The sequence below is a fragment of the Pyxicephalus adspersus genome, chromosome 6, assembly GCF_032062135.1.
Source record: "Pyxicephalus adspersus chromosome 6, UCB_Pads_2.0, whole genome shotgun sequence".
Lineage (NCBI taxonomy): Eukaryota > Metazoa > Chordata > Amphibia > Anura > Pyxicephalidae > Pyxicephalus > Pyxicephalus adspersus.
In genome coordinates, this window is record NC_092863.1 from 85,025,924 (window position 1) to 85,051,614 (window position 25,691).

Below are 25,691 nucleotides of genomic sequence, written 5' to 3' on the forward strand. Positions count from 1 at the left end.
AAAAAAAAAAAAAAAAAAAAAAAAAAGACGACTAGTTTTTTTTTTTTTTTTGAAATAACAGATTTAAAAAGTGGAGATAAACTTCAGTATTTTCTTAGACACTTGTCTTTTTGGACCCCAGAACCCCAGCCCAATGATTAAAAACCCTGATACAAAAGTCAAAAGGGTATCCATGTGTTTGTTGTTGCTATAAAGAGGAACTAAACCTAAAACGGGCAAAAATAAATAAAAAAAATGAAAAACTTACCTTCCGGCAGGGCAGTCTGAGCCATCTGGGGGTGTCTTGCATCTGGTCCTTCATCGGCCCGGAGCAAGCGCCGCAATCTTCTCCTCTCCTCCTGGTTCTTCATTCTACATTACCCGACCCATGCGCAAGATCAGGTGACGTAGGATGAAAAAAAAATGCAATCTCAATGCGCATGCGTGAGATCGGTAAATTTTTCTATTTGCGTGAAAAGGCTCCTTCTGTGCATGCCCGAGATGTTTGGGCATGCGAAGGAGCACCCAAGAGCCTCCCGGGGTAACATGACATAGGAATCCCGGGAGGCTTAGCGCTCCCATTCATTCTCGATTTAAATTTGAGGAGAAAAAAAAAAAAGGTGTTGCACCAATTTAAATTGAGGGAAAAAAAAACTGCATTTTTACCTTCCAGAATTTCTGAGTTTAGGTAACTAAGTAGGGCAACATTTTGATTCAGGATTCCTGGAGCCAAATTCGAAGCATTTACTTAGAGGTTTACATAGCAAATGTATAGAACAATTTTAAATGACTGCAAAATGCCTACATTTGTTTTCAGACTAACTATAGTTATCCTCTGTATGGGGGATTTAAACAAACTATGTATTGCCTATGCTGTCGTTGCACACAATTCCGCTAAAATGGTGAGCAATAGATGCTCTCTTTGCTAGCTCAGCAAGTATAAACTGGTTATATGGATTTTATCGGTTGCTCATGGTAAAATGTGAAACGTGTTCCTAAATAGTATCTGAGGAAAACAAACCTGAAAATGAAGAACCTCCTCTACCACCCCTTCGTCCTCTTCCAAAACCAGATGTTTCTTCATTAAAATCTACGAAAAAAAAAAAAAAAATAGGAGACACATAAAATATGCAGGACTTTGTGCAAAGCACACTTTTTTATTCTTTTAAGTGCAAGTCAGTGTGGTGGTCAGTGGAATGAAGGCTTCTCATATTGGTCAGTGGGAAGAATACTACTCCTTACAGATAGCCAAAAAGATTATTGGTGTGAATAGCAATGTCCCTCGAGGGGCACAAATTGCTCTTTGCTCAAGGAAAGAACCCCTTGCAACCTATAGAGGAACGCTGGTTTGGAAACATTGCTCTATTTCAAAGTAATATATCTATTTAAAAGCACAAATTTATTTCTCAGAATGAAAAGGTAAAAGTAGCCATTTAGTTATATCATAACCTGTTTAGAGAGAACGCTGTGCAAAGTTAGAGATAAAGCATTAGTTGCTGCTGTCATTTGTCACTTTGTCTCCACGGTTTGTTTAAACTGCAATTAGAAGCCTATTTTCTCTAGTCCAGCATACATCTAGCTAGCTTAACCTCCCTGATAAGTTAATGGAACAGTTTAAACTTTCCAAGTACATATTTTTAAAACAAGGAAGAAAACAGTCCCATGCCTAGCACCCACTGAAATATTGGTATAGAAGGGTACTAACTTTGCATCTGAGGTCTAATTTAGATTTTTGTAACACTTCTATTAGAGTAGGGGGTGTATATTGGTAGTACTTTTTTTCATATGCGAGAAATGAATTTTAAATTTTCATGCATACACAATTGGATTATGTTAAACCTACTTTATCAGCAATGTTAATCTTGCACTGTTTACAATTATTTTAAAATGAATAGGATTAACAAACAGAAAATGGATGAGTGAGAAATATGGGTGTAAAACAACTGCATGACTTGGTGTATGTGAGGGGTTGGCAAACTCTGGCCTAGCCGGTAGTTTGTTCCAGCCTAATGCCTCTTGGCTGATCCGGCCTGCAACTCGCGGCTTTGGAGCTGCGGGTTGCCGGCCGGATCTGCCAGAGGGCGTTAGGAACTACCGGAGCCGCCTCCTTGCTGTGGCTCCCCTATTTACTGTGGCAAAGAATTCTGGAATCACTAAGAACCTGTCTGTCTTAATTTGACTAAAACCTCAGACAGATGCAGATAAGATAACAGGATATTAGCTTATGCAAACATTTAAGTTTTAGCTACAGAGCTCAGTAACAAGATTTTTTTTTTTCTATCACTGAGGCTAGGCTTGTAAAAGGGAGGCAAAAGCTTCAGCTGCAAACAATTTTTCATAGTCTTTTAATCTTGCAAATGAAAAAGGGTAAATTAACCACTACTCCTAATCATAATATATAAACATCCAAGGCAAAGAAACTAAGGCAATGTATGATTTTTTACATACCGTTACGGTTTGTTAAACTTGTCTTTTCATCTGCATTACCAAAACCTATTAGGAAAAAAAAGTATAGCAAGTTTTAAAATTACAGAATCCACTGCAATCCTAGTTTATGGAAGACTGTTCATGTTATGTCAATGTTTGATTTTTCTAATGGGACATCTTTGGTCCTTAAACAAGCAGGTGATGAAACAAACAGGATGTCTTCTGCATTGTGCGGATAGCGTAATTCTAATGTGTACCCTCTTAACAAAAAAAGCTTACCTAGCAGCACAGGTGACCACTAAATGATGTCCAGGCAAAGCAATAATATTACATTTTCTCTCATGTGACTAAAATCTGTAATTGCACTTGAGGCCTTACAACACAGGACAGAAAGATGTTGCTTTTAAAGCCAAGACCAAATTTGACAAAGTAAATGCCTAAATATATCTATTAGTAAAAATCTTTGTGGTCCACAGTAGGCAGCTTTTTAAACCAACACATTCAGATACAAAACAGGCCACCCATGCAGACACAAATATTTTAAAACGGTATACCCATTGAAACAGATTTACCAGAAATTGTGTTCTTTCCAAGTGAAACCTGATAGATGTCACAGAAGTTAAAAACTTCTGAATACTATTTTATCTAATTTAAAAGCAACCTTTACAAATATTTACTGCTAGTCTATCAAACTGTTATGGCCTGTCTGGCCTCAATACCTTGGTTAGGCCTAAAAAAATCAAAAGGGAAACTCTGGACTTGAAATATATTCACCTATCAGCACTTAAGTAAAGAGCTACTTTGAAAACCTTCTCCAAACTCTGAGGGCCACACAAGTAGCATTTACAGAAGAAGCTGGTGTAGGCAATGAAGGGTTTCAGAATGAAGTGTGCACTTACCATGATGGCTAGTAAAACTTGTGTTTTCATTTCTATCTCCGCCACCAAATCCTAAATATTTAAAATAAGGCAAATATTTTAAGTCCTGAAGTGTATAATTCATTGACATTCTAAATCTCACTACATATTTCACAATGTTTTATTGTTAAAATTTAGGTTTTATTTAGAAAAATGTCAAACGAATGAAGGTTAATGCAAAAAGCAAGAGTGCACCAAAGCCATTTTCTTTAAATCAGGGACATTCAGAGTATTCTGCATTTAGGCAGTAAATTGTTCTACAAAGTCAATATGGTAATGCACACTGTGTGCGACCCTACATTTAGACATACAATAGACCACTAATACATGCTAAAAACAGATTCCTGGAATCAGATGACTTACAGTAAACTTACTCTCAACAGCACAGAGAAAGTGAAAACCAGGACCTATTATAAAACAGGGCTAATTTTAATTTTAGGAAGAGGGAGGAGAAAAACACTTCTTTGGAAAAAGATGGCGAGCCTTAGGACTCCCATTACTTTGGCAATTAAAATGGATCATCCCTGACAATTAGGTATTCACATTTGCCTGAACATATTGTTCCTGTATGTTTAAAGTGTAGCAAAAACAGTTTATTTTTACATTTTTAGAGCTGGGTCACAAATGTGAACCACAACCAAGGTGCTGGGCAAAAATGTAAACACTGTAAGGCATGGCAAAGCAATAGTCAATGTAAAGCAAGTCAGTCCTGCAACTGAGGTCTGATTTCAAATACAGTACATGGGAAGGTGCTGAGGAAAAATCACACAACTTTTAGTTTAAAGGTTACAGCAGCTTAAAGGTTACTACAGCTTTATTTCTCTTGATTTAGATTTTCAGAAGCTAAACTGATGAGCAGACTTTTCATTTCAAAATGTACAAATTGTTCTTAAAACAAACCTCCTCTACCACCCCTTCGTCCTTTTCCAAAGCCAGATGTTTCATCATTAAAACCTATAAAAAATGTAAAATTATTTATAACAAAATATATATTTATTGTGCAAGAGACGCAGTCTTTTCTTTTTCCATCACCTTTTTGCCCATTTAGTTATCATACATATCTCGATTCCAAAATAATGCCCTTTAATTTCCTACTATTTCTCAGTAAAAGATGCTAAAAGAAGCCACCCTGCATGGTTAGATCATATCCTGTTTAGAGGGAGAGCTGTAAAGCATTTTATTGATGTCATTTGTCACTGGTTGCATCTCTGATCGGTTTAATCTGCTATTTGCTCAAATTCGGCATGCTTTCCTCCAGCTTATCATCCCTCAGAACATAATGAAACTGAGTTTAAACCTTTTAAGTACATACCCTGTTTCCCCTATGATAAGGCACTGTCTTATATTTTTTTGAAATGCCAAAATATGCCCTAGGTCTTATTTTCAGTGGGATGTCTTATTTTTCTATGAAGACTACAGTACACATTTATTGTTGAAAATCACTCATGTGCCATTGATTGTCCCCCTTCTGATCACTCTGCCATTGATTGTCCCCTTTCTGATCACTCATGTGCCATTGATTGTCCCCTTTCTGATCACTCATGTGCCATTGATTGTCCCCTGCTTTATTTTAATTGTTTGAGCAAAAATCGGGGGGTGGCTTATTTGATGGGGGTGCCTTATCATCGGGGAAACACGGTATAATTTAAACAGGATTCTGTTCCTAAAAGTAATATTTATGTGGCAAAACTGCAAGAAAAGATCTTTCACAATAAAATATACATTACAGTGCTCAACCCAGATTTTTTTTTAAGCCGGTTGGGAAGAAATTGTAGGTGGGTGGCAGCCCCTGTATTGTAACCAAACTTTTTAGTAACCACCCAAAAACAACAGGATGGGTGCTGAAAAGTGCCGGGTGGTGCGCCCAGCTAAAAGGCCTGGGGAGAACCCTGCATTATTAACCACAATAAATCACTTTCAAGGCTTTTAACATAGCTCGTAGGATTTAAGAAATGGGTTTAAGCAGATCAAAGACGGATCCTAAGAAAAAAATCTTTTAAGAACAGCAAGACACACAGATCTTTTATGATCCTTCAATAAAGATCACAGACAAATGGAGATGTTGGGTTGATGGTGGATATCGGCAACCTCACCCCTACCCCCACCATTCCATCTTAAAAGATTGTGGCAGCAGTTGCATTTCTGGTTTTAATATTTGGCAGCATTTATTTCAAATATGATACCAATATAACCAGTCATGAGGAAGCTTTCGTTGCATAACACGTCAAATATTCTATGAGATTGGGTGTACAACTATTTTGTTTTAGTAAACATCCCTGAATTTTTTTATGATATAATAATATATATATTATAATAAAATTTAGTGCCTTTTAATTGATTTATGTAAAATTTATTGAATGTGGCACTCAAACACTGATAAAATATTCACCGGATCCTACTTAGTATACACAATCAAATTATGTTAGACCTACTTTGTCAGCAAATGTATTCCTGCATGGTTAACAAATAAAAAAAAAAAGTATAAAAAGTCCTGCTGTAATACAAGGACTGTAAAAAAGGAAAAACAAATCTCAATCCACCTTTACTCCTAATATAATATGAACATCTGATCAAAGAAAAATAACTTAAGGCAAGGTATATAAACCGTAATAAACCCATTCAAAAATACATCTAGATTTGGTCCTTGAACAGACATGTGGTGATGAAAATTCTTTAGTATAAACAATTAGAGGAATTTTTTTTTTTTTTTTTTTAAATATGATTATACACCTTTCCTTTCTAAGATAGATTGTGCCGTGTCAATTGTGGACAGATCTATAAAAACGTTTTCAGAATTCATATATTATTTACCATGAAAGGCAAGGAATAGCACTTACCACCACTTCTCTGAAATCCATTTCGTTTACCATCATCATCAAATCCTAAATAGAAACGTATAAAAAAAAATACACAAAATGACAAACTATCAAGACACAAATAATTATCCACATAAAGAATTTCAAATAAAAAGTAAAATCAAAGGCTGTAGGATGGCATGAACAGAGTAGTTACTGCAGTAGTTATTCTTTAGTTTATCATTGTGAAGAGCAGATTGTACAGCTACAATACATGCACACACAAAGTACAGATTATAGAAATTTAAACTAATCTTGTAAAAAAAAAAATATATATATAAAGAAGCAACTAGTTGCTAGTCATCAAAGTTGTCCTATCTATCTACATTTTAAGCAATGCTTTTTGAACGTTTGCATTAAATGAAAATTAACTGATTTTATCATTATTGGTAGATTTAAATGCTATAAAATTCCATTGTGTATTTAAATATATTTTTCACCTAGTTATGGGGATGTAGCATTTGTAATGCTTGGGTAATACCATCTGTAATATAGGCACCATCCTTGGGACTCGAGTTTAAAACCCCACTGTGTAGCTGTGCACCTATCTGTAGCCAGGACCTTCTGAGCCTTTTATAGCCCTCTTACCAACCAGATTGACATATGTAATGCAATGCGCAAGCACATTTGGCTGATGACAGATAATTCATCCACCCCTTTGCTTCAATATACTATCTGTCTTTACGTACTAATCTGGCTATTAGAATTTTTCCTGTTCAATTTAGGATTAGTTTGGCCTATCAATAAAGATCCTAATACTTCTCTGGTCCTTGCCTACTAAGCTGCAATAAACAGGATAAAGAAATTGCAACTCCTAACTACAGCTACACCCAACATCGTCCTGACATTTCCACCAACCAAAATAATATTTACTTATTTTTTTTTATCAAACTGATGACTTTCTGTAACCCAAGGCAAAAAAGCTTTATAAATAAAAAAAAATGCCTCTACCTAGAAATTAAAGAATTTTCCATTATTGAGCAGAATTAGTACACTAGCTGTGAGAATTTATTGGGGGTGGCTCCTAAAGAGTTGAACAGCTTAGATCAGGAGGTAGTGAAGCACCCAATCTTTCCAATGGGTTCAAAGGCAAGTGCAAACCTGAAATATTTCAACTCAATCCAAACAAAAAAGTAAAGTAAGGCTATATGTTCTAGTATGGGGTTTTGAAAAATTTACAATTTTCCATTACTATAATTTCTATACAATTATTGAATATCTGTAGAACAATCAAAAAATGCTGCTCCATATTCCTCAGAATAGACCGCATCAACCAGGCCTTTAGTGCTGCCCTGAAAAAAACATGTAATGTCGGAAAACATGAATGGTAATTTAGAATAAGTAATGGTCAAGCCCAAACGCCACTTCAAAAACATTACAGTTTTGTAGAAAAAAAAAAAAAAACATGTATACCAGATATCACAAAGAATTTTTTAAATGCAATAACACAAATTAGGCTACCAGACAACTGTAAAACGTAAAAATGTGAAAATGCATTGAAATCCTAATACTCAATTTACCAAATAAAGTTATTCTACCTACCGCCTCTTCTCTGAAATCCACGCCTACGACCATCACCAAATGACCCATTTTCTTAAAACAAAGAAAAAAATTATTATTTTACCTTTAATGTTTCATGCAGATGTGCAAGTGATGAGGAGGTGTTATGCTGCTCAAAAATCCTGTGAACACTGGCAAAAATGTAACTCAGTGTTTTAATGGCTAGAACAGTACTCAAATACTTGCACTTCCATATGCCTTTTATAACCCAGTAATCTTTCTCTGTGTAGACCTACAGGTCTCCCCCCACAGTAGTTTTTCACTAGTATTTTGATGGTCTTCCTTATGCTAGGAGGCATACATCATTCGGAAAATAAGTGATGTAAATATTTTTGAGTAATACTACACAATACCTTTCTTGATAGGTTATTTACATAGCAGATCTGTCCTAGAACACAGACAAAACTGAAGCATTAAGATAGTATAGTGGTGGGGGTGTTATATGCATAGATTTTGTTTGCTAGCATCCAACTCTCCTGTTGTAGTCTTCAACATTTAATTTATTTTGCAAATATGTCCCCCTCAATGGATGGGGGGGGGGGAGGGTGCTGACAATGCTGATTGTCAGAAAACAGCTGCTTAGCCATCTCTGACTCAAAACCTTAAAACCGTTAGGGACAAAACTGTTTAAAAAAAAAAAATCCTCAATCGTATAACAAATCTGTGTCAATGGCTAAATATAAAAGCAAAAAGTTACCAACGCAGATGTTCACGTTCTCATGATTATGATTCAGACTCAAAATGACATCACTTAAATTTTTACCTCCAACAACAAATCCATCCAATGTAATTTTATAGCCATGAAAAATTCCTATTTTGTTCTAAACAGATGCCCTCTAGTGGTGGAATATGTTGTTACTGAACAGCATGTTTGTATCCCTATACCAAATGGTAAAAACACTTGTATGTTTTTCTACCTACAATTTCACAAAAACAATACAGACAACAATAAAAGAGTGTAAGAATTAATACAGAATTACCTTCATTTTTATTATTAGAAAAACCTCCACTTTCCTGGTTATCATTGGAATCCCAATCTGCAACAACATAAAATCATGAAAGTTTGTTCATATATTTGCACATTTTTGAAAAAGTATTTTTGAAACTAAATGCAACAGGTGGGCAAGCTTTCGCCCTAACATGTTTTTTATTTCATAAACTTATAGGGTAGTAATTTTCTTAACATAAAACAAAATACATCTCATTTACACTATTTGTGGGTGAATTTATCATTTAAATTGATAAAATCCCTTAAATAAGCTATGAGGATGTTCAAGCAAGGTATTATCGCTCTGTAATAAAAGATACAAGTATGATTTGAAATCACATGGTGTGATAGACTGTAGTCCAGAGAGTGTGCATTTCATGAAACTTGTTTGTAATTAGCCATTTATCTTTTTTTTCTGCCACCGTTACAAAAGTTTGTCATATTTGCAGTTAATGTTGACAGGGAGTAAGATATAAAAACTTAACAGGGGCCAGATGGTAAAAAAAAAAACAAACATAACCCTTCTCTACTTTATTCAAACAAAATAAACTTGTTTGGCTACAATCGGAGTTTCAATTATGTATAGTGTAATTTTTACAGGCAGTTAAAAAAGGAGACAAAAAATGTAAAAAAAAAAAAAAACTTTAAAAGGGTTTGTCAAAGGATATTAAAAATAAAATACACATCAACATACAATAGAGGAGTCCATCTAAACATTATGGGTAATGCCAAATGCATCAAATTTCACTGATGTCTCCACTCCAAGGCTTGTGAGGAAGTGTTCAAAAAAGACATTAAGAAGTTTGTAGCACCACATTCTTCAAGTACTGATCTTTTCCTTCCCCATACTGACGTCAGATCCACCACTGTGGAAGAATGAATGACGCCGGGAGACAGATTTACAGATTTTTCCCAGAGATCAGCATGGCCAGTTGTCTCAGGCAACTATCATTTGATGTGTGCATGTAGCTTTATGTCCTCTGCTGAAAATACAGCAAGAGAAGCTCTCTTGTAAAAATTGTCACATTCAGTATAATACCTTTGTTGAACGTGCCATATCCACCTCGACCTCTGCCTATTGGGTGGGAAAAAAGTAGTTTTAGTCACCAATTCATATTAGATGCAAAACTATATTAAAAAAAGATTATTTCATGTCTTGTAACATGTCAATGCTAAGGCTGCTTAGCATTCTCAGGGCAGGAATCCTGATGGTAACTGTAAAAAAGCCTGCTTAATCAATGAGCCATGAGCAGTCTCGATAAGTCATGCGCTTAATTAGGAGGCAGAAATAAAAGCTGAAGACTTAAGCTGCATACACACGTGCAATTATAGTCGTTGGAAAGGATCTTTCACGATCCTTTCCAATGACTAAGCACTCCACAATGCATAAACGATGTTGTACGTACAGCACCATTCCCCTCTAATGCAGGGGGGAGGAGGAGAGCGACGAAGCGGCACCCCGCTGCGCACTCTTCCCCTTCACTTGCATTACGATCAGTCGTCCTTCCTGTACCTGCCAGGACGGTTGATCGGACGATGGACGACACGCACTGTACACACTTCAGATTCTCAACCGATAATGGCCCTGAGCCAATTATAGGGCGAGAACCAATGGAAGTGTGTACGTAGCTTTAGAAGTACTGAAAATTATATGCAGATTATATGCAGCAGTTCTGAGATTTTCAAAGATGCTTATAAACGCAAATAAAAATTATCCCCAAGATTAGGAATATATAGTACAATAATGTTCTCAAACACTAAGGGACATTTTAAAGATTGTGGTCATACCGCTGTCGCATAAAAAAAAAAAAAAAAAACACATTTAAAAAAGCATGGCAATGTGTTGTACAAATTTAAATTGTGCCCTGTGGTTTAGTTTGCTTCTAAAATCCCAAGTGACAATTTTCTTCCAAATTTTGTAAAACAAGAGCAAGACTAGACAAATTAAATCTTAAGCAATGTAAAAAACATCACCCAATCTTACCTAACGTCCTGAGCAGTTCATTTGTCTGGATTTATATGTCTAAAAGTGGCACATTGTTTTTCATAAAAATGTATTTTACATTTACATTATATATTAGTATGAGCATAAAAAGATTGAAACAGAAAATGTCAAAATAAAAAATGTAATTAAAAAAAAACTAACATACACATACTAATATATTATACTGTAAAATAAATGTTCATGAAAGACAACGTACTGCTTTTACACAAATAAATCCACTGTATTGCATTCAATGCAATACAAAAGGATCTGAATTTCCCATCCCACCCGGAATGTCCTCACCAGGAACTCCACAGTGACTCATCCAGTGCAGAGGAAGAAAGAAGATGGACATCGCGAAGAAAGACGACACGGGGCACCGGCAGATCAGGTAAGACTTAATTTACTATTACTTCTCATAGGTTTACCTATGTGTGACTCGGGGTTACCGCTTTTAGCATCTTTTTTCACACTTGGGGTTACTGCTCAGAGGGTTAATGTAGTAACAGAAAACTATTCCAAACTAACTGTACTGTGAAGTACATTGTAATCTTACCTCTACCAAAATCACCTCTGTCAGATCTGTTTCCTGTTCAGAGAGGGGGAAAAAAAAAAAATCAAATTGTACTCCACAAATAACATTAGTGAAATTGAAAGTAACCATTACTACACAGGAAACAAATGTAACCAACCATCCCTTTCACTTAGGCCAGGGTTGTCAAACTCTGGCCTGCAAGGATTTGGAAAAAAAAAAAAAAAGAGTGGCATCTGGCCGGCCTGCCCGCCAATGCCTTCTGCAGTGATGCCGCTACCACAACTCACGGCATCACTCGCGTCCAGTGTTCCATAGACGCAAGTTATGCCGGGAAATGCAGTCCTGGCATCACTCGCGTCTATGGAACAACAGTCTGCTTATGCAGCTTCGCATTAGGCAGTTCCAGACGCAAGTAATGCTGAGGATTGAAGTCCTGGCATCACTTGTCTTCTGTTTCTCTTCTGAGACCAGTCACTATTCCTAGCTCACAGCAGGAGAAATAAAATTACTCAGATCTGCAGGAAACAAACAAGTACAAGGTAATCATCTGTGTGAAATGTGTGAAAACATCAAAATGAGATGTCACTCTTTTCTGTCTCTTTTGTAAATAACTTTCTTTTCCAACAAGAGTTTTGAAGATATCAGATATGAGCACATAATTTATACATGTGTAACATTCATTTCATTATTTGGTATCAATTGATTATTAACATTCATGCCATCTTTATTCAAATCTATTCAAGAACTGTAGCTAGGGGCCATTTAGTGCTTGCATTGCCAAGTATTTTCTTGTTCCAGATTGCATGTTAAGCAATACCTCTTAGTTTCCATATAAAAATGTTTTATGTTTAATTCGAAGGAGTTACTTCCTATTTTTCCTCATTTCGGCCCTCTATATTTGAGTTTGACACTCCTGACAGGCTTTTTAACTTAAGGCTTTAAAAGCCCATGTTTGAAATTCCCATGCATTCCAATTGGCTAATCCACAACAGGCAGGTTTATGAGCATTATCTATAACTGCAACGTTTAAAAAATTAAAATGCAGTGTTAACGCTGATAAAAAAAAACGCTTCCATTGATTTTTTTATAGTTTTCCTGTGTAAACGCATTAAAAACCTGGGAAACCACAGCTTGGAGGTTTTCCTGCGTTTTAAAGACAGGTATTAAAACGCTAATAAAAGTCCATACAAACGCAGTAGGAACGTTTAAAAAAGTATAAAAAATGCGTTTTTAAAAATGTCCATGTAGACCAAGCATTAAATATTGTACTTGATAATCCTTGTCAAAATATGATTAAACCATAAAAAGGCTTTTACCATATGTGCTATTGACAGCAAATCAGATGCACTGTACTTGAAGTGGGCCATACATATCTATGGCCCATGACATACCTATCTGCAGGAAGACTCAGGGAGAGGAGTTGTGTTTTAAGGGGTTAACATGTGATTCCAACAAAGGAAAACTTGTGGCAGACAGTACTTCAAAACTTCAATGTAAGGAAGTCAGAGAACACTTCTAAAATTAAGGGTTTTCAATGCTAGTCTCTACTTACGTTTAGGTAAAGCTAAATTGAATTTAAGTGAAATTAAAATTGTTTAGTTGTTGGGGGCGGGGGGGCACAAGTTTGTGATTAACATTCTTAATTTAGTCATGCTTTTACCTGTAATTTAGTGGTTAGTTACAGGGTTTTTCTAATTCTTTTGGGTCCTTTATTGTTATCAGGTTGCAGCAATGCACTTCAACACTGTGTGGAGCACTCAAGGCTTGAAGCAGACCCAACAGTTAATACAGGTAGTCCCCAGGTTACGAAGATATTTTCTGTAGGTTTTTAAGTTGAAACGGATAGATGTTTAACATTTTTGAACCTTCTGTACATACTTTCTGTAAAACAAAGGTAAACCTTGTCCAAGATGGACTTTTTGGAGAGGATGAGTCTGGTGTGAGAGACTCGGGCCTATCCTGCTTCTGGAGTCAGTTTCTTAAAGAAGGCATGAAAGGAGGTCTGCAAAGCTTTTCTTATGATAAATATCCCTGTAGCATCTAAGCCCTTCGGTAACTGTGCAGTAAACTTTGATAAACCTCTCAGTATCAGGTTTTTTCTTCTCTAATTTTACAATTTCTGCTTCAGTAAGTATGATGTATATAATTCTTTAATGTATAGTACAGTGGTCTCTAAAGAATTTCTGATGGCTGCAGCACGGTGATCCCCTGCTGTATAGCTTCTATTTGTAAGTATGACTTAACTTGAGGACTGCCTGTATTATGAAAAAGGTGGCTTTTTTTTGTTGGTGTGCAGCGACATCGGAACATCATACTGCACAAAACTTCTGTTATAGCCCAACTCCAGACACCATGGACATCCCATTGTAGTTTCCCAAATAAAGATTTACTTTCTTTAAAATGTAACAACTCTAATGCTGGCCCTGATACCCAGGCAAATGTACTTGCTTAGATGAAGGGATTAGTCACAATCCCTCTTTCATGCCATTCACAAAACATAACTGTTTTTTGCAATGATTAAGTTTGCCTTGTCTAGAGTTGCCCTTTCACAGAATTTTTTTTAAAAGGACTGATCAGAAATAAACACACAATTCCTAAATCCTAAAATTGTCAAACACAGAAGCAGGTAGTTTTACAACTTTTGTAAGGGATTCTAACATTTATGTACAGCATTGCTAGACATTTTTTTAAAGCAGTTTACTATTTAAAACAAAATTATATGTCATAAAAGTGAATATAAAAAACACTGCCAACCTGTTGGCACCAATTTTTAATGTGCTATCACTGAAAGGCAAATAACTGGTCAACATTCAATTGTGTATATGTGTACTGTATAAATTGCTCGCCAAATACCTCTTCGGTTATCAAAACCTCTTGCAGAAGATTCAAAATTTTGATTGTAGTTATCACTTACTAAAAACGGTAAGAATACCGGTCTTAGAATAGTTTCTAGTGTCAATGATCAGACACACACTAAGGACTGGTTTAGGTTAAAAAAATTAAGATTCCTTGAGAAACAGGCATAAGAATACCGATTGAAGTTGTACCTGGATTCCTAACACTGCAAGGAAATGGTATTAGCCCAAACATTTTAATAGATATTTTTAGACAGTGGTGAAGGGTAATTACTGTTACCCAAGACTATGCTAAAGCTAAATAATGTTTTTCAACTATTCCTGGCTGCCCATTTTCATCTGCATGATGGGAGATGCTGACAGCATTTCTGGCATTTGAAAGAGCTGCCAGTCTTTGGGAGAGGTTTGAGCAGCAGACTGCCCTGACACTGATGAATCACTCACCCATATTCCTTATGATACCCAGGGTACTGGGGCAGTTGAGGGCCTTGACCTTTTTTACACTACTCCAATCCATGTCTTTTCTGTAGCATGTATCTCTATTATTAGACTGAGGTCCTTGAGGCCTGTGGCACTATCCTCCCTCTCCCAGTTCCCCCCCCCCCCCCCCTTTCCATCCTTTTTGGTTGTATTTCCCTCGCTTTCACATTGTTTCTTATATTTATGTTGAACCTAATTCAAAGTAAAACCCCTATACCAGGCCTGGCCCCACTATGGCAATTTGCTCCAGCCCACAATGCACTGAAAACTGTTCATGCTGCAAATTTATAAACACAGCAACAAACAGGAGTGGCAACTCTGAACAAACTCATGTCTCCTTCGCAGCTTCTTACTGTTGTGTTACCACACTTCTTATACAGACATGCATATGTTATTGCAACACTAGTGGGCATAGGTCCTAAGATAAGACCTTACCAGGTAGAAGCTTCACACCACAAAACAAATTACAACCAGGAAGAGTTAGATAATGCAAGCTTGTTTACTTTTGGTACATTTGAGTGTAAAGCAGTGTACAAAGATAGGCTACCAGAAAGTACCAAGCGTCAATGTTAGACACCTATTCAATGTCAATTTCAATAAAAAGAAACTACTATAGTAAATACCTTTTGTGTTTTCAAAACCTCTTTCGAATGAACCAAAGTTTTTGTTGAAATCATGGTTAGCTAAAAAATAAAATACCCAATTACAAACAGCAAATATGAAATAAAATAAAAAAAATGAATCTTTTATTCACACAATCTTTTATGGAGCAGGATGCAGAAGAATCAGGGAACTAATAAAATGCAATTTTTATAAATAAGTAAAGCACAGTAAAAACCTTTTAAAACTGGGTATCACTGGGTAAACACTAGAAGCTGGAGCAGGGAAAGTGCCTTTTATTCTATTGCCACCCACTAAACCAGTGTAACTAACATGGGGAAACAGTGAAATAACTTTCAGGTCTTCAGAGAACCCTTATTACAATAAACTACATTATTGCGGTGGACAGTAGGAAAAGTGCCTTACACCGATGGCCATGGGGAAGGCTGCCACCACTACAGAAAATAGAATCATAATTTCAATGGGGGGGACGAAGGATAAACTTCATGCAAAGATGGTGCTTTTAACTACAGGCATAAAGCGGGACAAACTATATGAAGCCAGAATCTTTTTTTTTTTTTTTAAACACAAAGTGTTACTAGAAAAGGGAACACTAAATTTACTGTCACACCAGTAGATAATGTTGTGTCCTGTAAACGGCAGATTTTCCAGCCATCAGTATGAGAGACTTTAGATGGAGACAGAATAAAATCATATCATGAAGTCATACCGGTGGCCATGGAGTTCATCCATCCCCAGCACACACAAGGGAAGTTGCCCATGCAGAACTCAGCTTTTTCACATATACCCAGCGCAATCAAACAGGTAAAATGTGTTACTGCACAAGGGACATCTTGGCATTTCTACCGATAACTGTAATAAATGTTCCCAACAGCTGCATTTTGTGCCCATGCTTATACACAAGTTTCTTGTATACTTAGGAAATATGTACCCTGATCTACTATTAAATTTTATACAGTAATTAAAATCTTGATATGACTTGACACAAAGGGCTTCCACAAACCAACTTTACTGATTCTGCAGTTTCATATCAAGTACATATGGAAGACATTGATGGTTGGTGTCTCTTATCTCATCAGCTACGTACACACATTCAATAACTGTCATTGTATATGATCTTTCATGATCCTTTTCAACGACAAAAGACTGAATGTGCCGTACATACAGGGTCATTCTGCTCTATAGAAAGGGGAGAACAACCCCGCTGCCCCCTCTCCCTTCATTTTTATTACAATCGCTCGTGGATTCGCCATGACGGATCCATGAACAACCTAAGATGAGCGCTGTGTACACACCAGATTCTGGTCCGATAATAGCCGAGGCTAATATAGGATGAGAATCATCTGACGTGTGTGCACGTAGCCTTAGACAGCTAAGAACATTGAGCTTTACACTGTATTCAAATCAACTAACATGCGATAATACCCGGTTTTGTTGCCTGGCGAACAATATGACCAAAAACATCAAAAGTAGCTTTAATGAATTAAAGTGGAACTAAATGTATTGATTAAAAAGCTGTGAGCAGACAGGCTAGGCTCTATTGCAGAAGGGTCAGGCAAAACGAAAAAAAAAAAAAAAAAAGACCTGCCTGTTTATTTTTAAAATAAACTCTCAACCCCGGTTGCTGGCATCTTCATCTGGTTCTCCTCCAGGTTCAGGAGGTTCTACCCATTACATGGGCAGGCCGGAATGACAATTTCCTTGCATGCACACAGGAGTTAATTTAATCCTGGCAGCCACCTATGTCAGGATAGTAAACTGTGCTGCGTATACTTCGCTCAGCATAAATTACAGAGAAGGCAATAACAAGATTGTTCACTTTTTTTTTATTTTAGCTACACTTTGTGGTGTTGATCTCTTCACAGCCTTCACAAATGGGTCACACAGATAACAATGGCATTATTTGTTTATATATATTCTGCCATTTTTCTCACATTCTGTTTACTACTTCAATACAAGGTCACATAATATTTCAAAAAATATAATGTTAGCATCCAACATTACTATCTGCACTTACATGAAGAAGACTTTTGATTGTCCTGAAATGCTTGCTCCTTTGAGAAAAAAAAAAAAAAAACACAAATTGAAAAAGGCCAAAACAATGATACACAGATACTACATACAATTACTTTTTAAACAGAACTTGGGGTACTGGGAGCAATACATAAAATTACAGAATAAATAGAAAACAAACACTGCTTTTGCCTGCAACTTTTACCTGCAAGAATTATGGGCAACAAGCAAACCGTAAAAATTAAGACATGCAAATAATCTACTAGATTGTAAGCTCTTCGGGGCAGGGTCCTCTCCTCATGTATCACTGTCTGTATTAGTCTGTTATTTGCAATCCCTATTTAATGTACAGTGCTGCGTAATATGTTGGCGCTATATAAATCCTGTTTAATAATAATAAAAAAAAACAAACATACCAAGTTGCTAAAGCTTGGAACACAAACAGCGGCATTATCAATTTCACTCTCCCAATCTTCTTCAGACATTGTAGACACAAAAAGATGTTATTGGTTCTGTTAAAAAAAAAAAAAATGACTTATAACACATAGCAACTGACTATTAGGCAACAGACAAAGATCTGCATTTTGAGAGGTACTAAGAAAAGTAATGCAACAATATCTAACCCACATTACTCATGTTGCAGCATGTCCCCACCCCCTACCTTTTTTAAAGCAATTTGTTTAAAAATACTATTTTTCCGTATAATCCCTACTAATAACTTGCCCATTTGTAGCTGAATTATAAATTAGTTTTAGCAACATTTAGGTGAAATTGGTGAAAGCATTACTGAAAATTTTCCACCTAATGAACCTATATGGACCTGATTAATTATTGCTGATGGGGATCTCGTGGTTTGGTAATGTAAAAAAAAAAAAAAAAAAAAAGTTTCTCTGAGAAAAAAAAGGCTCCTTCTGCGCATGCCTGAGATGCCCACGAGCCTCCCAGGATGCCTGATGTGGGTATCTTGGGAGGCTTTGCGCTCCCATTCATTTTCAACCGCCCGGGCACCTAAAAAAAAAAAAGATAAAAAATGAAATTTTACCTTACATAAAAGGGTTATCTACCCTTTTATGTAAAGTGAAAATTCTAAATTTAGGTACGCTTTAACCTCCCAAGCGCTAATCTCGAGAGTGACTCGGGGTGGATTTAGTTGCAAAAAGCAACACTCGGGGTTACTTTAACCTAAAAAAAATAAAAAAAACACCTTTCTTCGTCGCTGTCCCACGGCGTCACTGCAGGTCCTGGGGACACGTCTGCCTCCTCCAATCTCCAGCCGCTAACTGCAGAGCCGTGATCTACGGGGGTTTTACGTGATGTCGGTGCAGCTGGGAGTTAGCGGCGGGAAATTTAAAATCATTTTGTATTGGATTTAATACAAAATAGCTGTAGAGTCCAATACAAATAAATATATATATATATATATATATATACACACATATATTTTTATGCTGCTGCATAGTTATATTACATGTTCAAAATTGTTTAGTAAAAAAAAAATTAAAGTTTTTTTTAAAGTTTATTATTAAATTTATTAACTATTGGACATATTTTGGCGAGTTTTGCCTAAAAATTATAGCCTACAACGTAAAATAAATCTCCATGCAAAAAAATTGTAACTTTTTGCACGGAAATTTGGACAGAATCAGACCGCTGGAGGGGTTTAATGTACAGCGCTGCAGATTATGTAGATGTTATATAAATACTGTTTATTAATAATCCATTAGGAAGTTTCTTCAATCAGGTCCTGCGTCATTGGGAGCTGCCATGTTCTTCAGGGTGGTTCTTTGCATGTCTACCCTTTTATGTAAAGTAAAAATTTTGAGTTTAAGTCCACTTTAAGAATTGAGGCCTTTCATCAAACAAGAACCAGGTTCAGAACAGAAGCAGAATCCAGCAATCAGATGCAGCTCCAGTGCCTGGAACCTTGCAAGCTGCTCAGTCACTCCCACCAACGCGCCAGGACGACACCAGATCGAGGGAAGGTCCAGTGGCATTGAGGGATCTGCCGGATTAAACAGTGTTCTCCCCAGCCCCTTTTAGCTGGGCGCACCACCCAACACTTTTCAGTAACCACTCAGCTGTTCTTTGGTGGTTACTGAGGAGTTGGATCATAATACAGTGGCAGCCACCCACCTATAATTTCATCCCACCCAGGGTAAAATAATTTCTGGGTTGAACACTGTTAAAGGTTAGTAATTTGTTTGTTTTCAGTTTAGTTCTGCTTTAAAGAATCTGCGCATTTGCTGGTTTTTCAGTGGACCACAGTGAGTGATACTGAACCACACACTGCTGGCCTATTCCTTCTTTATGGACTGGCATGGGTAGAAGCCACATGTAGAATATCTTCTGATACAGAAGTCCACTGGAATAAGGAAACTGCACTGCAATCTCACCACCATTATGATCACAGCCTGTATTGTTGTTACATTGCATTAACACAGCTACAATCACTATAAACCTCAACCTCAATCACTATAAACCTCAATGTTAGAACCTTCCATTCTTTTTAATCACTAGACACCAGCAGAGTTTCTGAATGGCAAAGAAAACAAAGCCTGCAGCATTGGGTGACAAACATTTCTGAAAAATATCAAAGTGCTTATTGGTTTTTAAAAATGCTTTCTTCCCCTCTCCTGCAAGAACAATTACAAAGTTTATATATGCCTAGATAAACACTTAATCCAGGTTATTCATACTTAAAGGGGAAGTAAAATGAAAAATGCCCATAAAAAAAAATAAATACACTTACGGTACCCTAAAACCCACAGCACAGTTGATCAGTCCGGAGTTGTCTTCCATCAAGTCTCGCGTCGTCTCTGTATCTGTATCCGTTTCCGAGCCAGAGCACCGCCAACTTCTTCCAGCTTCTTCTTACTACATCACCCGACCCAGGCCGATCTCAGCATGTTTTTCTTTTCCACAAAAAAACTCCTTCCGCGCATGACCAAGATTGCTCGGGCATGCGCAGAAGGTGCACCCAAGAGCACCTATGTGCTACCTTGGGCTCTAAGCGGTGAAGCATCTTTTAATCCTTTTTTTGTTAATTGATAAATAGTATTATTGTAAACGCTGGTTTGTTTAACCCAACTGTTTATATGGACTGTTTGAATGGACTGATGAAACTTTCTTTAATAATTTTGGTAACCTTTTTTTCCCTTGTTGTTAATTGGGTTTCTCTTCGGAACCGTTATTAGTTTATACAGCCATAAAATTAAAAAAAAAAAAAATTTACATTAAATAAAAGGGTCTACTCTTATGGGAAGAGCTTAGGTATGCTTTAAAGAGCTGTGTACTTTTTTTCTTGCCTTTGAAGAAAAACGACTATGCACACCAAGCCAGTCATATATTGCTTCATACATATCTCCCCCCCCCCCCTAAAAAAAAAAAAAAAAAAAAGAATACAAATCCAAAGTTTGTGAACTGGACCTAAAAAAAAAAAAAAAGTTTTTCTGCAAGTTTCCACTACTTTTTCCAAACTTTTAGTACCTCTGCACTTACTAAATACCTCACACACCTACCTCTGAGCTTACTGAATACCTCATATACTTACCCCCCACTTGCTACCCTGCTGGTATGCATTTTGTAGGCAGCTTGTTTAATCATCTTTTATTTGATTCAGGAGGTCCCTGGTATCCTGGTCACGTGACCCCATCCCCAGTCCAAGCATTGATATACCAGTGCGTAACAAGGCCATCACCCATTACCGATCACTGGACAAACCCGGTCCAACTCCAACTGCGGCCCGGTCCCGGTTTCCTAATAAACTTATTCCCCGATAACGACAACGCCAATGACATTAACTCAACCACGCTACGCGTCTTCCGAAGAACCGCACTCATATTATTGCAGCTCCTGCTAGGAGGTCTTCCGAATAGTTTACTATAGCGAGCACATATAACGTCGCGCCCCTTAGGCTACCTCAGAGTGTCCAATCTTCACCACCTACCTACCACACGTCTTCTCCTCACAGCTGCCGCCCCGTACTCCTCTCCTCAGGTGAAGAGCAGTGCGTGCATAGGGCGGAGCTCCTGTCTCCACCCCTCTAAAGTAGACTTTGGGCGGTGGCGTCAGTACGCAATTAGCCAATCAGGGAAGATCACGTTCCCGCGTTGCGGGGGTTGGCAACTTCAAGTTGCCGTCGAACTTCAAGGGTTGATAAGTCACGTGGGTCTAAAATACAGAAAATGGGGGGGAGTGAGGGGTAGGACTGAGATAAACAGGGCGCCTCCATTTTATGTGTTTTACAGGATATTGTCTGGATGTGTTTTACAGGATATTGTCTGGAGGTTCAATTATTAATCATTTGGCTTGTATGGATCTTGAAAAGTATCTGAAAATAGCTTAATATATATATATATATATATATATATAAAATAATCCCAATTTGCCAATCCTGTCACCAAGGTCCTTGCTTCCACAATTGTTGACACTATTTTCTCTCCCAGTCTGCTCCTGCATTGTCACCCAGACTATCAGCAGAGAGTATAAGGAGCTATAAGACAAAGGTATGATCTACTGTTGTCACAATAAAAAAACCCTCTGAAAAAATAAATTATATGGAAAGAAATTGGAGCAAATGCAGGTAGACAGGTGTGCTGAGGTGAAACAAAAAAGATGAGAAAACTGGAGGAGAGAGTTGTTTTTTAATCACGGTTGTTTATAATTCACTTTTGCTGGCCTACCTGTAATACAGTTAGGATTTAGATTTATTTTCAAATTAGTTGTCTGTTTTATAAACATATTTTGTCTCAGTGTGATTGTAATGTGGCCCCTCAGCCTTCAGCACTCAGGTTAGAGAAGGAACATTGATTTGTAAAGGGGATGTAATGGCAGTGATCTCTAGAATTGTAATGTGCCCCAACTTCTGAATACCCCCTGCTACATATTCCCAGCAACAGTTTCAGCATGTCCCCCAGACCCTATCCCTGGTCTCTTTCACTCATATAACACTTCCACAGCCTGGTATAACTCCAATAGTATGTCCCCAGTCTTTGTCTCTTACACCATGTCCCCATTCTTTACTTCCTGCAACATGTCCCCAGTCTCTATCACTCATATAACACTTCCACAGTCTGTTTTAACTCCTATAGTATGCCCTATAGTATGTCCCCAGTCTCTATCACTCATATAACACTTCCACAGTCTGTTATACCTCCTATAGTATGCCCTATAGTATGTCCCCAGTCTCTATCACTCAAATAACACTTCCACAGACTCTAATAACTCCTATAGTATGTCCCTAGTCGCTGTCCCATACACCATGTTCCCATTCTTTACTTCCAGCAACATGTCCTTAGTCTCTGATTAACCCTATAGTATGTCCCCAGTCTCTATCACACATATAACATTTCCTCAGTGTCTTAAAACTTCTATAGTATGTCCCCAGTCTCTGCCTCATACACCATGTCCCCATTCTTTACTTCCTGCAACATGTCCACAGTCTTTATTCCTATAATATTTCCTTAATCTTAGTCTCCTGCATCATGTCCCTAATCTCTATCTCCTGCAGATTGTTACCAGTTCCTACAGCATGTTCACAGTCATCTATCACTTCTATAGCATGTTACCAGTCTCTGTGTCATGCAGCATGAGCATTTTCCTCTATCATTCCTATAGCAATTCCTCAGTCACTGTCTCCTACATCATGCCCAAGGCCTCTAATCACTCTGATAGGATTTTCTTCAGTCTCTGTCTCCTACATCATATTTGCTATCCCAGTCTCCTGCAGCATGTCCACAGTCTCTGATCATTCCTATAGCGTGTCCTCAGTCTCTGTCTTCTGCAGCATGTTCACAGTTTCTGTCCGTCTTCTGTTATACTGCATATCTACAGTTACTAACAGTCTTCTGTAGAAAAACATGTAAAGAATATGTGGTCGCTTGGGGTTATCAGGGAATGACCACCATCATCTAGTGACCACCATCACCATACAGTAGAATGGTCTTTACAATTTCCTGTATATGGCTAGAGATTTAAATTTAGCATGATATACCCAAAGTTTTAGGGGTTAGTCTTAGGGTGCTGCATTAAAACAGAAGTCGAAAAGCTTTATAAATAAAGGTTAACAAGAAGAAGAACAACTAATGAAGGGGAGCACAGACATCACAGGTTTACAGGAGTTTCAAGTATGCTATGATGTGCAAATATGCTCTAGCATATTTGCAAATCATGGCAAAAACAGCAGTTTTTTTGAGTCAACACCATGAAACAGATATATTACTTATTGTTCTGTCAATTACATGATCTGCCCAGTCTTTGCTGTCTTAGCGCCAACAAATTATGCAGCGCTGTACATTAAATTGGGGTTGCAAATGACAGACAGATACAGACAGTGACACAGGAGGAAGAAAGGACCCTTCCCCGAAGAGCTTACAATCTAGGAAATATTACAATGCTGGTGTGAAGGGTCCCATAAGTTTTGTAGAGGCAGGTATGGGCAATATTATTATCACTGACCAATATTTTTAAAGCACCAACATATTTTGCAGGACTGTACAATAAATAGAGAGATATTAGGCAGCAAACCTTCGTAATAAACAAATACAAACAATGACACAGGAGGAAAAGGGGAACCTGTCCAGTGTAATTGAAGATTGCCTAGTAAAACGGGGGAAGATGGTAATTTTTTTTAATTCATTGAATACTGGGTATATTAAAAACTGACCCTTCCAGTAAAGATTCACCCTCACTGCAAGGGTTAAATGATCATTTTGTCTAGGATGAATGTAAAAATCTGCCACTCCACATTTCAACTGTCTTATGTGACTATACCAGCATAGACAACGCTTTTTTTTGTGTGGGTCCTTCATGGTCCACATTTGTGGAGGGTGTAACTGATCCTCCTATATGTCCCTAGTGCTTATCATCCCGAGTGGATATAAAATGCTTTCATAGGCTGCGAACACATGTGCAATAATTATCATCCGATAATCGTTAACAAAATAAGTGCACAACAACTTGCCTACGACGCAGATGAAAGACGTTTGTCGCTGGAAACTAACAAGCATCCCGGCGGATCTGATTGGGCGACGATTGTTCACAATCTATTGTGTGTATGGTCGTTCAGTGATCGTGGATGGTTCTGCAGTATACTTTCTCCTTTACATGTCACTTCCTGCATCGTTCAAATGATCACATCTAGCATGTGTACTCTATTGGTGGATTTTTTTTGAATGATCGTATTGTTACAGCATGTACAGAATTGTGCACAATACAATCGTTCAAAATAATCGCGCATAATCGTTGATCTGTCATTAGTTTGTTTGCTAACGGCAATTATTGCACGTGTATACCTAGCCTTATGATGTGCTATGACATGTATGTGCCACACACAAAATAAATTATTTTTATATTTTCATATATATTATTTTTTCATTCAGAAAGTTGTGATTGATTCAACTGTGCATGTTAAAGTAAAGCTCTTCGCCCACTACCGTGAGCATACAGCGCCTCCACTGTGCACCAATCCCTACTCCCCCTGCCCCCCCCTCCCCACTACCCTCCTTTCTGTTTATATCCCTATACAGCACCCCCCCCCCTCCCTTTTTACTTCTCCTCTCCTCTTTCTCTCTTTCTTTTCTCTCTTTTCCTATACTCTTTAATATAAAATCAGCGACCAATGAAACCTAATGGTAGATTGCTTACTGGTATAACGGAAATGTTTTTATGTACGTATACAATTTATTTCTCTTTTCCATTTATCATTACATGGCATGCTATATGTTCTCTCAAGTTGCTAGATATGACTATTTCTGTAAAATTGTATGCCTTTTCACGCTTTTATTTGCTTTTGCCATCTGTATACACTGGTTTGAGTTCTGTAATTGTCTGTTTTTATTGGTTGCTAATAAAAAATAAATAAAAAAAAAAAAAGTAAAGCTCTTTGGGCAATAGAATTGTACCTGCATATTAAATTTGCTATGTGATGTCCATTGCTTTATTTAAAGGTAATCTTTCCAAAATCTCAATGCTAAAGCTGAGGGGCGTAAATGGTATCAAGTAATAAAGGGCACAGCTATCCTTGTTATTACTCAGGCTCCTGATAATGTGTGAAGTCTGGAGGTTAGAAGTACTAATCTAATCTTTCCTGCTGGCTGAGGTCTTCTCAACCAGCAGGTAAGATTAGATTTTTCTGTTTTAGATTAATTAAGAACTTTGTTTTTCCTGTTTGTCATAGGAAAGCAATATTTCATGGCATTAGGAATACTTTATTTACAGACAGAGGCTGACACTGTGATAAACAAGTGGAGATCTAACCATCCTGTTTTGCTGAATCTCTAAAGCTGCGTACACACTTGCAATTTTTGTCGTTGGAAAGGATCTTTCACGATCCTTTCCAACGACAAGGGACTGCACGATGCATGAACGGTGCTGTACATACAGCACCGTTCATGCTCTATGGAGAGGGGAGGGGGAGAGCGACGGAACGGCACCCTGCTGCGCGCTTCCCCTTCCCTTTCATTAGGATCGGCTGTCGT

At 37.4% G+C, this 25,691-nt stretch overlaps 1 protein-coding gene across 3 annotated transcripts in view; it reads right to left on the minus strand.

Annotated features, from left to right (window-relative positions):
• The window catches only part of DDX4 (DEAD-box helicase 4), a 33,136-nt gene extending 11,859 nt beyond the window's left edge, over nucleotides 1-21,277 (minus strand). Inside the window, exons 1-14 of one of the 3 annotated variants that reach the window (XM_072416427.1) lie at nucleotides 21,161-21,277; nucleotides 17,631-17,726; nucleotides 17,219-17,255; nucleotides 15,204-15,263; nucleotides 14,099-14,158; nucleotides 11,267-11,299; nucleotides 9,766-9,801; nucleotides 8,719-8,775; nucleotides 7,721-7,771; nucleotides 6,161-6,205; nucleotides 4,224-4,277; nucleotides 3,306-3,356; nucleotides 2,428-2,472; nucleotides 1,001-1,069 (exon numbers count right to left, since the gene is read on the minus strand). In XM_072416427.1, coding sequence (XP_072272528.1) covers nucleotides 1,001-1,069; nucleotides 2,428-2,472; nucleotides 3,306-3,356; nucleotides 4,224-4,277; nucleotides 6,161-6,205; nucleotides 7,721-7,771; nucleotides 8,719-8,775; nucleotides 9,766-9,801; nucleotides 11,267-11,299; nucleotides 14,099-14,158; nucleotides 15,204-15,263; nucleotides 17,219-17,255; nucleotides 17,631-17,699 — 667 coding nt within the window. In that variant the 5' untranslated portion in view covers nucleotides 17,700-17,726; nucleotides 21,161-21,277. The remainder of the gene's footprint in view (nucleotides 1-1,000; nucleotides 1,070-2,427; nucleotides 2,473-3,305; nucleotides 3,357-4,223; nucleotides 4,278-6,160; nucleotides 6,206-7,720; nucleotides 7,772-8,718; nucleotides 8,776-9,765; nucleotides 9,802-11,266; nucleotides 11,300-14,098; nucleotides 14,159-15,203; nucleotides 15,264-17,218; nucleotides 17,256-17,630; nucleotides 17,727-21,160) is intronic. The other 2 variants (XM_072416428.1, XM_072416429.1) reach the window with 2 other exon arrangements.
• Nucleotides 21,278-25,691: the final 4,414 nt, after the last annotated feature.